The 16,805-nt window shown below is 33.5% G+C and overlaps 4 protein-coding genes across 4 annotated transcripts; 1 reads left to right on the top strand and 3 right to left on the bottom strand.

The window, feature by feature from the left end:
• Positions 1 to 1,099: 1,099 nt before the first annotated feature.
• On the bottom strand, positions 1,100 to 2,781 carry LOC117924646. The gene is made up of 2 exons (XM_034843336.1): positions 2,259 to 2,781; positions 1,100 to 2,140 (listed from the first exon to the last, which is right to left on the bottom strand). Exons 1-2 carry the CDS (start codon positions 2,588 to 2,590, stop codon positions 1,285 to 1,287), a joined length of 1,188 nt encoding a protein of 395 aa, XP_034699227.1. The 5' UTR covers positions 2,591 to 2,781; the 3' UTR covers positions 1,100 to 1,284.
• Positions 2,782 to 3,562: 781 nt separating this feature from the next.
• Positions 3,563 to 4,420, bottom strand: LOC117914600. Its single transcript, XM_034829993.1, has one exon. It carries the CDS (start codon positions 4,418 to 4,420, stop codon positions 3,563 to 3,565), a length of 858 nt encoding a protein of 285 aa, XP_034685884.1.
• A 2,335-nt stretch (positions 4,421 to 6,755) lies between these two features.
• On the top strand, positions 6,756 to 8,363 carry LOC117924569. The gene is made up of 2 exons (XM_034843230.1): positions 6,756 to 7,107; positions 7,224 to 8,363. Exons 1-2 carry the CDS (start codon positions 6,788 to 6,790, stop codon positions 8,077 to 8,079), a joined length of 1,176 nt encoding a protein of 391 aa, XP_034699121.1. The 5' UTR covers positions 6,756 to 6,787; the 3' UTR covers positions 8,080 to 8,363.
• Positions 8,364 to 13,318: 4,955 nt separating this feature from the next.
• Positions 13,319 to 15,216, bottom strand: LOC117926564. The gene is made up of 2 exons (XM_034845729.1): positions 14,958 to 15,216; positions 13,319 to 14,811 (listed from the first exon to the last, which is right to left on the bottom strand). Exon 2 carries the CDS (start codon positions 14,721 to 14,723, stop codon positions 13,575 to 13,577), a length of 1,149 nt encoding a protein of 382 aa, XP_034701620.1. The 5' UTR covers positions 14,724 to 14,811; positions 14,958 to 15,216; the 3' UTR covers positions 13,319 to 13,574.
• Positions 15,217 to 16,805: the final 1,589 nt, after the last annotated feature.

Here is a 16,805-nt window from a genome sequence, read left to right as displayed (position 1 = left end):
TCTAATATTCTTTTGTATGATAAACACTTTATTTAAAATATATAACTGCACACTTTCCTCTCCTAATAGTGTGTGTTCAATTGGTTGAGGTAAAGTCTCCATCGGTCCTTAGTTGAGGGTTTGAATTCTAATAGTCACCAATGCATTAAATGCATAACAACTAGTAAATCAGTCAAATTAATGATCAATTAAGTCATTTTTGAAAGTTTTGAGGACCCCAAAATGGAAAATTATAAATTGAAATTTTTAAGAAATTTATTGCATTAAATTGTTAAGCCATTTTTCTTCTCTCATTTAAAATTTTTTTTAAATGCATTCAATTCAAAACTTGAAATTTTTTCAAGTGTACTTTGAAGTCATTTCAAATTTTCATCTATGTAGAGAGTCTCGTTTGTTATTATGATTGGAGTTTATACATTTGCCTTCATTTATCTTTGTGAGAAAAGTTTTTCAAGTAAGGTCAAGTACTTAAAAATGTTTGTAAAGGTCTATTAGGGTCCCAAAATCTAAGTGTACTCATTGAAAATTCGTTATTCAAACTTCGACATGAGTAAAAACCTCACTCATTAATGAATTTGAAGAAAGTGGATATAGACGTTTTATTAGATTTCTATAAAAAAAAAGCTTGTATTTTATTGGTTTTTTTATTTTTACCCTTCATTGTTTTCTTCATATCTTGCTTAAAAATTATTATTTTCTTTCTAAAAAATAACTAATACTCAATTCAACCCCCATTTCCCACCCCACTTCGGGTGTATAATTAAATTGAATTAAATTGTTTTCACAAATGTTTTTTTAAGTGATATTTAATTAAAAATAAGCTATAGAGTAAAGGATTGCATTAGAAATGAAAAAAAAAAATCATACACAACATAAGCAGTGAAAAAAAAATGAAAGTCAATAAATTATTTTATATATTTTTAAAAATTTATTTCACTTATTTTTTCATTATATGAAGATTAAATAATTAAAAATATATAAATTATTAATTAATTTTAATTATATATATATATATATATATATATATATATATATATATATATATTTTCGACAATCCTAACTATATCCATTCTTCTCGATATCCCTTTTCAAGTGAGGGTTCGATTAAACAAGACTTCAAACCAAGTATCTAATCTTGTTCATTTAGAATTACAACTCCAATGGGCCATTACCAACTTGAAATATCAACCACTCAAATCTTTTTGCAAGGAACTGCATATCACACATACGAAGGAACAGGGGAAGCTGTAGTTTTTGAGTGTTACAAATGAATAGTAGATACTCTCATTCCCATCTGCTTTTAATCTGATGAGTGTGCTTGAATCCATAGCTCAATACCAAGCTCCCATCCATTCTATTCAATACAAAAGTCTCAACCAACGCGTAGCAACCAAATTTTCTCCACCCACCTGAGCCCCCATACTCCTCTGCTCTCTCCACTCTCGCTTCCTTTCTCTTCTCTCCGTCCCAGCCAGCCCTCACTTGCTCCCATTTCATTCTCTCAATAATTTCCAATCTCAGCCCTACACCTGCTCCTGAACTACTCCTGAACCACCTCACCCCATCATCCTCATTTCTCTCGTCCTGCACAGCTTCCCCTTGAGGTATTGCGACCACTTCTCCTTGAACAACAACATCCACAGCCACAGTGTTGTTCCCTTCATTATAATTGTTCTCACACGCAAAGATCTGTTCCCATTTCTGCTCAAGTGTCATCTCATAATACACAGATCTCCTTACCCGATCTTTCAATTCTCCTTCTTTGACAAACATGAAAGGACAGTACCATTTTCCCACAACAACCGGTTCAGAGCTCTTAGAGTGTAATGGGAAGTTGAAGTCTGGGAGGCGAGCCCTGAGGGAGGGGTCAAGCCCTGCAGCTTCACCCAACTTGAAATTGGGGGGAGTGGAGGTAGAAAGCTTCCAACCTCTTCTCCTCAAGAAGTATGGAGGAAGCCCATCTGGAGCAATAGATTTGGCTATGAAAGAGCCCTTGGGAGTGCAAGTTCCTTCAACGAGAGAGACCTCAAACTGGTGGTATATGTCTTGGGGATCCAGTGGTCTTGGCTTTACATCATCAACGACGTCGCAGAAACAGCAAGTGCCCATGTCCTCTTCCCTTGAACTTGCGTACGCTTCCCTACAGAACGGATCAAGTAGTCGCAGACACGCATAATTAGGAATAACAAGGAGTTCTTAAAGCATCACATACTTCAAACTTGCCTAAATCAACGAGATATAGGGGATTATAAACATACCCTTTATGCCTTCCATGTGGCTTTATAGCATAGTATCGATTGAGAGACAGCGGCTGATTCAGAACTGGAATGAAGAAGACCTCGTAAAAGCTAGTGTGTCTGCGAAGACTAATATCTCCAGGAACCACAGAACTATAGCGAACTGTTAGGTTCTTGTCTTGAGGGAAAGGCAGATCCCTAATGTCACGTTCCTTGCACAACCCGAAACAAGAAGTAGTTTCAGACTCTTCATCCTGGAGAACGAGATAACCAGAATTTGGGCCTTCAGGGGGAGGCAAGGAGAGAGCATCCGGAGACTTTCTGTACAGAGAAAGAGGCCTTGTCACATACATTTTCTTTTCTTTCAAGCACGGCCCTCGTTGTTGACATGGTGTATCATCCGACTCTGTCCTTATAGAGCGCCGTTATTAAATCATTCCCACCCATGAAAAGTAAAACCTACCGTCGGTCAGAGACTGGCCTTCTGATTTTTTATGGGCATAAGATGATCGCTCTGCGATTTGTTATGGATAAGAAGACAGGCCTTGCCAATACACAACAGCCACATGGAGCCAGTAGTACTCCTCGGTTATGAAGTAGGTGTAGGACAACTGCTGCAATAAATGATCATCAAGTCTTGAATATTATTCAATCCTCCACATCCTACAAATCTAGACGAAACCTGACCACTCGATCTATACACACCTAATAGCAGATTTTACAGGTCAACTCAAATAATGGTGGGATAATGCTCTCGATGAATAAGAAAAAAAATTAATTCAAAATAGCCTACCAGAATTTAGTCCATACTTTAATCGATGCTATTACTGAACACTTCTTAGGAGATCCAATTTCCTTTCAGTCCCGTGGTTCCGAGATTTTTCAAAATCTAAGATGTAGAAAATTGAGTGATTACGGATTGTATAAGGAAGTATATTTTGCCAAATACACTCAAAAACATAGTTTCAAATCAAGTTACCATGATTGCTCAAAATATGGAAGCAATAGCTTCTCATTTCAAAATTATAAATTTAAAAGAGAATGAAAGAATAATAGTAACACTCAAATACCGTAAAAATTTTTAATAACAAAATAACTTTACAAATAAAATTCTAGAAACTCTCTCCTTTCAACTTGATAGGATAGAAGACAAATTAGAAAACCGTCACACATCTTGTCAAATTATTACTCCCAATTTTCTAGATAGAAATCTAGATAAAAATTGTCAAATTTCCAAACCCACGGAAGTAGGAAACCATAAACTTTTTTTTTTTTTTTTTTTTTTTTTTTTTTTTTTTTTTTTTTTGAAATAATGATAGATCTTATTAATGAGAAGAAATAGAAACATCAGAGGCTAAGATAGCTCCTAATAGAGGTGGAGCATCCCGCCAAAAACTTGGGCTAGCAAAAGAGCTTGCTGCTTTTGCAAGAGCATCAGCAGCAGCATTAGCTTGCCTTTTCACATGACATAGAGTAAAACTTTGATCTAAAAATAGAGATCTACAGTCTTGAATAAGCATGCCAAATTCAGACCTATCAAGTGCTTTAGAGTAAAATGCATCATAAACACCTTTAGCGTCCAATTCTACTATAACATTTGAAGCACGCAGCTCCAATAGCCATCTTGCAGCTTCACGTAACCCCAAAGCTTCAGCCTCCATAGGAGAACTCACACCATTAACAACCTTAGAGTAGCAACCAACAACAGAGCCGAATTCATTTCGTAGAATCACACCCAGCCCGATGGTTTGATGTTCTGAGAAAATCGCTGCATCCACATTACATTTCAACATTCCCGGGGAAGGTTTACTCCATTTGACTTGAGTGTTGGCATTTCCATTAGAAAACTTTTGATCAGAACCCAATCTTGCATCTAACCAGTCTTTTAGGAACGATAAGCTAGCAGAGACTGTTTGAGTAGGAGATGAGGCACTATTATTCCATAACAATGAGTTTCTTTGCCTCCATATACCCCAAATGATAGACCCAACACGCCCCACCACTTCTTTATCAACATTAGTGAGGAACATGAAAAACCAGTCAAGAAAAGAAGAGACACCATTAACTGAGGGAATCAAGTCAACTTGTGACCAACATGAAAGAGCAAACGGACAGGAGAGAAAAAGATGCATTAAATCCTCTTCATGTCCTCCACAGAGTACACACGTATCAGTCACAGGCATACCTCGTGCACATAGAGCAGACCTTAAATTTTCAAATGATTCAAATGATTTAATACAAGCTCTAAAAAATAAAATTACATAATTAAATCTTTCAAATAAAGCATCAACTTTAAACACAAAGTCTGTAAATATGATAGAAGAAATCACTCTGAAAAATGTAGATCAAATTCAAGCCATATTTGAGGAACATGACCCTCAAATAAATAGAATTGCTCGTAAGTTAAAATAACAAATCAAAACTAGGAATTATTACCATAAACCAATAAGACTATGATGTCAACATCATATTATAAACACATAATTTATATATTTTTAAAATTAAAAATTATGTAAATAATTAAAGGGCCTAAAAACGTTCATCTTTTATCTTTAAATCAATATTAATAGAATTAATAATAAAATAAAATAAAATTTTATTAATATTTTTCACTTTGTTAAATAATACATATGCATATATCCAATGAAGTAGATGTAATTTTATTATTTAAATTTATCTTATATTTTATTATTTTAAAACGGATTATATTTTAGATTTAGAAATTATTTTAACCTCCCAATAAGTATCCCCAATTTTGGTAGTTAATGTTACATATTGGATAACATTTTGAATGAACCATATCTAATTTTTAAGAACCCGTTTAAGAATGATTTTAAAAAGGATTAAAAGTTATTCGTAAGAATAATTAAAGTATTTGAAAAAAATTTTAAAATCACTTTTACTAATTTTCGAAATGATTCTTCAATAACCACTTTATTGCTATTTTTTTTAGTTTATATATAGCTACCGAGGATCCGTAGAGTCCGGTTGACTGTATTCTCTATAAAAGTTCTTATAACTTAAAACATATATTTTTAAAAAAATTGGAAATTTAATAAGATTTTAAAATGTTTTTGAAAAATTTAAAAATAATTTATAACATTTTTTAAAATAAATACTTAACAAGTGATTTTTCTCAAAAACACTTTTAGAGATATTAAGAGTATGTTTAACAATAATTATTGAAATAATTTCTAACATTTTTAATACTTAAATGATGAAAATTTTAAAGTATTATAAATGCTAGAAACATTTCCTAAATCATTATCAAACACACTTAAAAATAACATTATGGTGCATAGTTTTGCATTTTTTCAATCTTTACAAACATAAAATGATAATAAAATTTATATAATATATTGTAACTTTGCCTAAAACAAATGAGGTTTTAATGTTTTCCTTTTGTTTTTTTAAAATTTATGAAAACAATTATTACTTATTCTCTAAAAATTATTCTATATTTTTCTTTGATTTTTTAAAAATTATTTATAAAGAATCACAATCAAACAATATTAGATATTTTTAAAAATAATTTTTTATTTTTCAAAATAGAAAACTGTATTTAAATCACCGAATCAAAGTCAAAGCTACTTCTATTTTTTATTTTTAAAAATAAAAGTGAGGACTAAGAAAATATATTGTATATGCAAGAGGAGTAAAGAAATTACCTTGAAAACATTTCTAAGCAAAGGGTTACGTATAAAATTGTTTTAATTAGCTCTAAATCCAATTTGCATCGTCAACGGTCGAGATTAGTCTATTTGGCCATTCGAATTTGACGCTGATTAAGATTTTTCTACAAAATAAATAAATAAATTATATATATTCCCATCAAGAGAGGATAATCTAATGGTCCAGGCTTTCAGAAACATCCCATGATGCTACCAAGTTGCAAAGCCATTTTCTTGGCTTCATCCTCTGAAAGAGATTGCTATATAGACGTTTGACTAATTCAATGAGGCTTGTGTTAATCAAATTGAGGACTACTCATCCCTTCATCTACAAGGAAGACGCGGAGGGGTTCTCTGAATCTCTAATGCCCATCAAGAATCGAGGGTTATTTTATCTCAAACAGCAAGTCTGAATCTTCATGGAAACATCCCATGATGCTACCAAGTTAGAAAGGCATTTTCTTGGCTTCATCCAATGAAAGAGATTGTTATATGGACGTTTGACTCATTCAATGAGGCCTGTCTTAATCAAATTGGGGACAACTCATCCCTCCATCCCCAAGGAAGACACAGAGGGTCCTCTGAATCTCAAAATGCCCATCAAGAATCGAGGGTTCATTTTCTCTCAGACAGCAAGTTTGAATTTTCATGGGTGGAAAAGAATTCTTTAATGAAGATCCTTCGTGTTGTATGATTGCACGCATTCCTACCAGCCCACAGTCTCGTAAAATTATGCGCATTGTTTTAAATAACGAACAGGTCTCCGAACATTACTTGTATGAGTTTCACACGCCATTTGAATTCAATTTTTTTTTTCTTTGCCTATAAATATAAGCATACATGAAAGTTGAGAATAACAACGAACCCCAGTGAAAGAAAATGTATGTGACAAGACCTCTTTCTCTGTACAGAAAGTCTCCTGAGGCTCTCTCCTTACCTCCCCCTGAAGGCCCAAATTCTGGTTATCTCATTCTCCAAGATGAAGAGTCTGAAACTTTTTGTTGTTTCGGATTGTGCAAGGAATCTGATATCTGGGACCTGCCTTTCCCTCAAAACAAGAACTTAACAGTTCGCTATAGCACGGGTGCTGGACAGCACAGGCACACTAGCCATGACGAGGTCTTCTTCATTCCAGTTCTGAATCAGCCGCTGTCCCTCAATCGTTACTATGCAATAAAGCGACATGGAAGGCATAAAGGGTATGCATATAATCCCCAGATGATGTTGATTTAGGCCTTTTTTTAAGGTATGTACTGATGCTTTACGAACTCCTTGTTATTCCTAATTAAGCGTGTGTACTTGATCCGTTTTGTAGGGTAGCACACGCAAGTTCGAGGGAAGATGACATGGGCACTTGCTGCTTCTGCAACGTCGTTAAGGATGTAAAGCCAAGACCACTGGATCCCCAAGACATATACCACCAGTTTGAGATCTCTCTCGTTGAAGGAGCTTGCACTTCCAAGGGCTCTTTCACTGCCAAATCTATTGCTCCAGATGGGTTTCCACCCAACTTCTTGAGGAGGAAAGGTTGGAATCTTTCTACCTCCACTCCCCGCAATTTCGAGTTGGGTGAAGCGGCAGGGCTTGACCCCTCCCTCAGGGCTCGCCTCCCAGACTTCAACTTCCCATTACACTCTAAGAGCTCTGAACCAGTTGTTGTGGGAAAATGGTACTGTCCTTTCATGTTTGTCAAAGAAGGAGAATTGAAAGATCAGGCGAAGAGATCTGTGTATTACGAGATGACACTTGAGCAGAAATGGGAACAGATTTTTGCGTGTGAGAACAGTTATAATGAAGGGAACAACACTGTGGCTGTGGATGTCGTTGTTCAAGGAGAAGTGGTTGCAGTAGCCGCAGGGGAAACTGTGCATGACGAGAGAAATGTGGTAGATGGGGTGATGTGGTTCAGGAGTAGTTCAGGAGCAAGTGTAGGGCTGAGATTGGAAATTATTGAGAGAATGAAATGGGAGCAAGTGAGGGCTGGTTGGGATGGAGAGAAGAAAAAGGAAACGAGAGTAGAGAGAGCAGAGGAGTATGGAGGCACAGGTGGGTGGAGAAAATTCGGTTGTTATGTGTTGGTTGAGACTTTTGTATTGAAAAGAATCGATGGAAGCTTGGTATTGAGCCATGGATTCAAGCACACTCATCAGATTAAGTGCAGATGGGAATGAGACCGTCTACTATGCTTTTGTAGCACTAAAAAAAACTATAGCTTCCCCTGTTTCTATATATGTATGGTATGCAGTTTGAGTTTGCAGATTAGAACATAAAACCTTAGCATGCTGTTCAAAGAATAATTAATTTTCCTTTCTGGGATGAAACAGAAGGATAGTCTCCTGTCTGAGTTGATTACTGTGTACAACATCTGAAGCCCCACTTGCTAAGGAGGTCGGTTGTTCCACATCCTATATGTAGTGTGGATCTCCTTGAATAAATTTTTTCCCCTTCTCAATCAGAGGCAAGAGCATTATAGTTCAGCATCCAACTTCAATCAAATGTCACGAGCCATACATATACATAATTTCATAATCCAATTACACCTAAATTCCTAATCCTAAAAACTCTCATTCTTTCTTCTCAATGAATGCCGCCCACGGATAAGGAATTTTGGACCAATGACTCGATTAGTAAGCATGGGACAAGGACAAAGGTTGCATGCGTGGTTGTGTATATCTATTTTTGTATTTGTCTCACCCTTTGGCAGATGGATCCTCCACCTGTTTGATCTCAAAAAAAGCAATGTTTCTACAATCTATACAGAGAAAGAGGTATTGTCACATACATTTTCTTTCACAAAACATGGGTCCTATCTCCATTTTCATGTATATCTGTTTGCATTTATAGGAAGAAAAAAAAAAACCCATCCATTTGACTGAGATTGAATGGTGGCAGGTGGGATATCAGTGTCAGCTAGAATGAAAACTCCATTCATCTTCAATCCACAGAAGGCGTTTTCTTTAATAGATTCCCAGCCATGAAAATTCAAACTTGCAGTCAGTGAGAAAATGACAACTTGGTTTTTAATTGGCTCTGCCAATTACTTGGTGATGAAGAGATGGACCTTGGACAATGGACACAGATCATACCAATTACTTGGTGATGAAGAGATGGAGTTGTCGTCAATTTCATTGAATTATTCCAACATACATACAAATGACAACCTCCTTCCAAGAAAACTAATGCTTCTGTAACCTGGTCCGATCATGGGACGTTTCCACAAGAAGCTTGCCAAGTTTTAGAATTTCGACCTATTCATTTCAGACTCTTCAATTATAATCTCACTTCTCTTGATATCAAATTTCATCTTTAGGATAAGATCAACGTTTTCATCCTCATTTTCCTCTTTTTCGTCATCAATACTTAACAGTTTTGAATGTCATATCATCTTTTTTTTCTCAATTTTTTAATGACCTTTTATGTTTATCCACATTAAAATCTTCATGATTTTCTTTGTCGTGATATAAGTTTTTCCCAAAGTTTGAAATTCGTTGATAATGTTTATTAATAAAGTGAACATCTCAACAATTATTTTCAAATCCTTAATAGAAAATAATTGACAATTATGCACAACGATGTTGATTTTAAACTTTTTAACTTAAATGGTTTCTTCACAAATAATTTTTAAGAGTCTTTATATGCCATTGGAGTTCCACATTGACATGTACTATTATATTCATTTTTATCTAATGCATAACACAAATAAATAATGTATTTGTCCCCTTTCTTAGCTATGACAGCTCATCCACCATTTTTTATTAAGAAATCCTATCTTTTTCTAACATATAACTTTAGAATTTAATTGTATTGCTCATTCCACTAATGGATTAACTTTGAAATTGACACCTTATTTTTTATTTAGTTAGAATATCATATCTATTTTGAAATTAATAGATTTAAAAAGCTAACTCATTTTTATTTTTCAATACCCATAACCATTTTTAAAAAAGAATGAGAGTCTAAAAATTAAAAAATCTTCCATGGGTATAGAAATAGGTCGATTTGCTATTTCTCATAGATGGTAAAATTTTAAACAAGAGACCTTACTTTATTATTAATTGATCGAATTCTAATTATATCAATCTAAAGTAATTATTCAAAGCAGGGGGTGTTGAATAGGGTGATGGTTACCTTTTGCAAATTTAATAATTTTGAATGCAAGTGATAATATAAATAATAATATGATAAAAAAAAATAATATGAAAACAATTACAAATAACTTAAGAGAGTAGAAAAGAGATAAATGCAACACTAGTTTTTATAGTAATTCGGCGTAACTCAATCTACATCCACCCTCTTCAAACTTCCCTTTGAGTGAGGATTCCATTATCAAAGCTCTCAAACTTTCAAGTTTTACATTTAGATTATGATTTGAAATGACCCACGAAGACTTCAAATTATTCCCTTTGAATTATAGTTCTAAAACATCCTTTCGAGATATAGAAATGAAGAAAATATTATTAGTTTACAATATTTGTTAAAAAAAAATACAAAAAAACTAGGATTGAATGATGCATTAAAATAAAATACAAGTTTGAAAGCAAACACACTCTAAAAACACTCCTCCAAAATTCAAATAATATTTAAGAATGATTTTGAACTCTTCCTCATGCAAAATAACGAGTTTAGAGTCTTTAAATAGAAGTTGAAAACCTAAAGTAGCCATTAGACACAATTTGGGATCAATCGAGTAATCCAATAAGTAGTTGTTGGGTGGTAGAAGGTATAAAAAGCGGTTGTTGGATTATAATAGCTCAATTAGTCAATCATTGGTTCGACCATTCCTTGATCGATTGAGTGATCAATAATCAATTGAACTCCTTTGCAAACATACATAAAATATGGAAAATTGATGCACAGATGAACTTTAACGACTCAAATTATTTTAATATGAAACCTTAAGATTAAAAAACTATTGTAAATAATATACAATTCAAAACATGGGTTTTTATCCTTGAAACAATCAATCTCGTTTTTTTTTTAAAAAAAAATTATAAAAATCATTAAAAGATGTATAAATGAACTTTATAGTTTTTACAACTTTTTCATCTTTAACATAAAATCTTCAGGTAAATTTGCCTAAATGAACTTCTTATCAATTTAAAAACTTTTTAACTATGAATAGCATTAAACAAATATGGTTTTATTTATTAAAAAAATAAATTATTCATCCAATTTATAAAAAAATAAAATCGATTCAGGCATTTGGATGATTTTAAATGTTTAAGTAAAAATAAGATGTAATACGTACACCAACAACCTTTCACATAAATTCTATCAAAGATGTTGAACTTGGAATATTATTTCTATGAAATTTTCTCTTTATTCTTGATTTCCTTTTTCATTTGATGCTTTCTTAATTGTCTTTTTAAAATTTTTTATTACCTAATCACACTTGAAATATAATTACATCAAATCCGATATTGACTAAATCTTGGTTCCATAAATTCTATATTACTTTATCCTTGCTCAAGATTAAGAAGTATGCAACTTTTCCAAGTAGTTCCAAGATGCAAACAAGAATTCCTTCTTATGGTAATGAGACAATCCAATTCGGGATTGCCCGATTATGCCTTTGCCTTCGCAAATAGAGGATTAATAACATTCGAGTTTGGGAAAGTTTTTTGAGCACAGACTATGATGCCCTTGGCATGATCTTCCAAATCATAAGTTCTTATCATCATGAGTATATAAGATTTCCGCAATAGGTAATTAAGGCAATTATCGTCATAAGCTTGATGGTCAAGGAATGGTTAAGTGTTTGATGGAAGGTGAGGTAGTTGGGTTGATTAAATTTCAGTGGTTGGATCACTTTGTACATTGAAAGAAGGCTAGGGTGATTGACTTGTGGTGATTGATGCCCTTTTTCTTCTACTGCCATCATTGAAATCAAACATCATCCAAACAAATCTTAGAACTGTATTTAGCATTTGTCATTTTCCATATAAAATTGTTTTGGCTAAATGTGATTATATGATTAATATAATATATTTGGAATGTGATTTTTGGTTTTACAACCCAAATTTAAATAATAACAATAATAAGATTAAATCGATTCTTTAAAATTTTAACAAAAGGAAAACATGTTAATAATTTATAATTTATTTTCTGCTAATTTTTTTATTAATTTTAATATTTTGAATTATAAGAATTTTGATATTAGTACATATTTAATATTATGTTATAGTATAATTGCAATCTGTAAATAAATGTGATTTTATCCAATTTGTAGGGGGAAACAAAGTAATTTTTAAAACATCTATAATTACTTTCATCAATCGTTAAAAGTTTGTGATCATTGGAACAAATTTAATTGAAATTATTTGATCTAAGTTCAAATTAAATATGTTTTTTGTGTACATGCTTAAAATTATATTTGATTCAAATTAGTAAATATATATTCAAATTGGTTAGTTAAGTTGACATGTTATTCAAGTTAAGTTGGCCTATGTACACCAAAATATATAGCAAACTAATAATAAAGGTATGTTTGGTTTAAGAAAAAATTAAAGAAAAAAATGAAAAAAAATAAAAAATAGATCTTATATCAATTAATTATTTTTATACTTTAAATGAATTTCACTTATTTTTTATTTTATTATACAATAATTAAATAAATTTCAAATAAATTTTAATTATATTTTATTTTCTTATATATTTTTTATAATAAAATCAAACATAAAAAAATCATTATATATATATATATATATATATATATATATATAAGATTAATGGGATGAAGTCCTAATCAAAGTTTAATCTGGATTGATATTTTTCAAAGCCTTGTCCCACTAACTAACCCAATATCTAAGCCCAATTCAGGTCGTATTCAACTAAAGATATAATAGGCATTTAGCCCCTATTTTGAAACATTTGTTTCATTTAATATCTTCAAAAAAAAAAAATTGAAAATCATATTTTCAAAATATGATTTCAAATTAATTAAAAAAAAAACCTAGAAAGATCAATTTGACTGATGTACAAAGCTATATTTCTCTCATTTTCTATTTTTTTAATATACATGTTTAATTTCTACAATAATTTATTTTCTATAATTTTTAGATAGCCATTAAAATATGTTTTCTATGAAAAGAAAAAATTAAAAATTTATAGTCTTAAAAATTTTAAGAGCAAAGCTGCTTCAAACAATTTCCAATCAACCTCTATATTTTTGTTTGAAGAAAAAAGAACAAGGGAAATGCCCATTTTGACCCAAAATTCAAAATTGCAGGAACAATAATGATTAGACTTTTTAGAGCTTCGATAACACGCTAACAATTTGATTCAAAACTCAAGATTACTAAATTAGACAGCACAAACCAGCAATCATAAGTGGTAATACTCGTCTTATGCCCAAACACTTTCCATCTAGCCAAACGGTCCCAACATCCTCGTCCTTTTTCTTTCTTTCTATTGCTTAGCAAAAATGTCAAGTAAAATATATGATTTGAAGACGTACATATTTGGTGTTGTTTAACCATCATTCATAATTCACAAACCTTTTCTCTTTTGATGGGATTAAGATTCAGCCATGAACTCAATCAAGTGAATACAGGAAAATTTTCAAGGAAGAGAGACTATAAAATACACATCAAATTCTCTGGCCTTTTGAACAAAAAGTTCTCTCTCCTTTGATCCTTGTAGCCCCTTCATCTGTCTCAGTACTGATTCAGGATTTCAATATCTGATCTTCGTTCTTCTTTCTCGCAGTGGTGCTAACCCAACTGGGGTGGTTCCTGAGAATCCATCTCCACACCTTCAAGCTTTTCCTACCCTTTTTTATGCCTCTCTCATTCACTGTAATCCTACATGAAGTTCCGCCATTACTGAAAGCTCCATCGTCGTCTCCTATTAAATTCCCGAAGGAGCAACCTCCACATTGATCATGGCCACCGCCTCTCATGCTGCTGAAACAAGATCCTGATTCTGAGAGAGCACCCATTTTGAGAGAAAAGATGTCCGGCTTTGATTCTGATGAGAAATCGAGTTTCAAATCGATGAAGCCTGAGTCGTCTAGGCCGCTGAAATCGCTTTCCTTTAATGGAAAACCGCTTCGTTTTGCGCCTTTGAGACGAGTCTCGAGCTCCAACAAGCTGGAACCCTTCTTCACAGCCTTGAAATCAAGACCAGTTTTGGAGTCTAAAGCATCATAATCTTTCTTCTCAGGGCAACTGAAGCCGCTTCTTCTTGCTTCTTCTTCGCTGAAACCGCTCTTCTTATCTAAATCAAAAGGTAGAGCTCCATTAACGCCAGATGTTCTAGCGTGTGAGTGAGCCAAATCGCCGTCTTCTGATTCGTTGTATCCACCACCTCTGAAACTGCAGAGAGACCTAGACCTAGACACACCCATATAATCAAACATCCAACCCTCACTCTTATCATCGAAACCCTTGTCCCTTTTCTTCCTGAAGAGCCTCCCAATTCCCCAAAACCTACTTCTCTTGATCTCAACACTGCTGCTGCTACTCCTCTTGAGCAGCACGACCTGCTCCGATTTCTCCTCGCTCTTGAGCTTCGAATTCGAATGCGAAACCTCACCCCTCTCGTTCTCAATCAAGAACGAGATCCTCCCAACGCTCCCCACCTCCACAGTACAGGAATTGGGAATGGAAGAAATCTCAGAGCATGAGCAAGAAGAAAGCCGCTGCTCCCCACAGTCGGAGCACACAAGCTTGATCAAACGATCCTTGAGACAATAAGCGCAGATCCCCACAGAAGACGAAGATGGGTGTTTTCTGCATGGAAGATCGGATGTAGAGTAGTAGTCCGCAAAGCAGCTCCCACCGTACGTCTCCACAGCCTTGCCCCTCTCCTTCATGGCTTCTTCCCCGCCCCCCTCAACCTACCACTCTCAGTATATAGATTGTTTCAGATTCAAGAAAAATGCGTTACTATCTGTTATGCACCTGAAATGGGAAGAAACAAACAGCAACACAGAGATTTGAAAAAACGGAGAGCAGAGAGAGGAAAGGTAAATGAGGCTTGGATTTCGAGTATCATGTACCATGACTTTTTAGAATGAGAGAGACTGAGAAAGAGAGAGAGGCGTCACCTTTACGTTTTCTAACCCAACAACAGTAGTGGCGAAAAGAAAAGAAAAGAAAAAAAAGAGAAAAAAAAAAAGGGCATTCGTATCTGCAGGTATTATTGGGTGTGAACTGTGAAAGAAGCGAATTCAACAGCAAAAATACAGTGAAAGAAAAAAAAAAAAAATTCTCTTCTCATTCGCTGCTTCTCCCTTCTCTCTTGCATGTACTGCTGCCGTATCTATGTATCTGTCCACTGTTCTATGCCTCTGCTCTACTGCAGCCGCGCTCACCGCAGTTACGCTGATCCCTACTTCCATGAACTCATCATGAGATCATCTATGATCTACCCATCTGTCATCCATCTCTCGCCTTTACCGAGATTTTCCCACTCTCTTTCTCTCATTTTCTCTCGCTTTCTCGTCCACGTAGATGAAAGTGACCCTTCAGATCGGTATACGGGGTGAAAATGAATGAAGCACGCATCATCACTTTTTCACATTCTTCCGTCGTTTTCCAATGAATCTCCACCACGTGTCCCCTGACAAGTCATTTTCGCTCTGCGGATATGCTGGTCCGCATTAATCTCCATGCTGCTGAGCCACACCCACGCAAAATGGCAGCCTACAGTGCGGGACCATCCAGCTCCGCTGATGGCAGCGGATGCGACCACTGATAAGACGCGGACCCACAGGCTGATCCGATCGTGGGATGTGATGTTTCTTGGTTTCTTGATCCGCACACCAAAGCGAACAGTTGGGGTCTGAGCGACTGCCACTCTAGAGTTTCCACTTTCCGCCACTATGATGTGGATGCAGCGGATCCACCCTGGTTCCTACGGTTCACAGCACGTCTCCGATTCAAACATGATGGTGTGGTGGCACGCGCCACGCATGCCGGATCCCCATGCATCATTGAAAGATGTATTTTAATTAATTTTATTTATTTATTTTTTAAAGGACCATAATCATGCTTCATGTTCCATTGCCCCCCACACAATAATAAATTTGCGTTTTGGGTTTTTAAATTTCGAGAACAAAATTTGTAATTATAATGCTAGGGAATATTTTTGTTTTTTGTTTCTATTGTCTTTATGATAAAGTATAATTAGCTATCAAAGTCAAATACTAAAGTTGACATGTTACCTTCCTTTTTATTTTATTTTTTTAAGAATAAAATATTCAATAAATTGACCTTTTACATTCTAAATAAATAAATTATTAATTTTATAAACGTTCTAATCATATTATTAAGTTTTCCCATGAGTAATTAATCTACCTTTTGCCTCGTATGTTTTGTCTTATATAAATAAGGAAGCATTACCCAATATAATAAATACATCAATAATTTTATTGGCAACTTAAATTGATTTGAGAAAATATAGTACTTGTTTGGCAACCATTCTTATGAAATGGTTTTTGAAATATGTTATAATTTTTATAAAAACAATTATTAAAAATACTTATTTGAAAACTCAAACCTAAAAAATATTTCTTTTATTGTAATTAATTGGTTGAAGGGGTTACATAATCCTTATTTTTAGTTTTAAAATAAATAATTATTTTTATAATAAAATAATAAAGATATTTTAATTGAAATATGATAAAAAAAAATAAAGGATTACATTTCCAAAATTGGCCTTTCAAGGCTATTTGGTAATTATTTTAAAAAATATTTTTTTTTAAATTATATTGATGTTTCATAAAACAAATATCTATTTAAAAACCTAAAATATTTTAAAATGTGGTTTACATATAATTTTCATGTATAATTATTTTTTAAAAATAAATGAAAATAATATAAAATCATTAAAATATGTTTTTAAAAATTATTATCTTTTCTATTCTTAAAAATATAAAATAAAAAATAATTTT

Source organism: Vitis riparia, chromosome 1, assembly GCF_004353265.1.
Source record: "Vitis riparia cultivar Riparia Gloire de Montpellier isolate 1030 chromosome 1, EGFV_Vit.rip_1.0, whole genome shotgun sequence".
In the NCBI taxonomy this organism is placed as follows: domain Eukaryota; kingdom Viridiplantae; phylum Streptophyta; class Magnoliopsida; order Vitales; family Vitaceae; genus Vitis; species Vitis riparia.
The sequence above is the reverse complement of the archived record's forward strand: the minus strand, read 5'-3'. Positions and strand labels throughout refer to the sequence as shown.

Bases quoted from the DNA above. Each gene is read 5' to 3' on its own strand.
- LOC117924646 (XM_034843336.1), bottom strand. From the start codon at position 2,590: ATGTATGTGACAAGGCCTCTTTCTCTGTACAGAAAGTCTCCGGATGCT. The intron at 2,141-2,258 runs GTATGTTTATAA...TCCGTTCTGTAG, and splicing joins CCACATGGAAGGCATAAAGG to GGAAGCGTACGCAAGTTCAA.
- LOC117914600 (XM_034829993.1), bottom strand. From the start codon at position 4,420: ATGCCTGTGACTGATACGTGTGTACTCTGTGGAGGACATGAAGAGGAT.
- LOC117924569 (XM_034843230.1), top strand. From the start codon at position 6,788: ATGTATGTGACAAGACCTCTTTCTCTGTACAGAAAGTCTCCTGAGGCT. The intron at 7,108-7,223 runs GTATGCATATAA...TCCGTTTTGTAG, and splicing joins CGACATGGAAGGCATAAAGG to GGTAGCACACGCAAGTTCGA.
- LOC117926564 (XM_034845729.1), bottom strand. From the start codon at position 14,723: ATGAAGGAGAGGGGCAAGGCTGTGGAGACGTACGGTGGGAGCTGCTTT.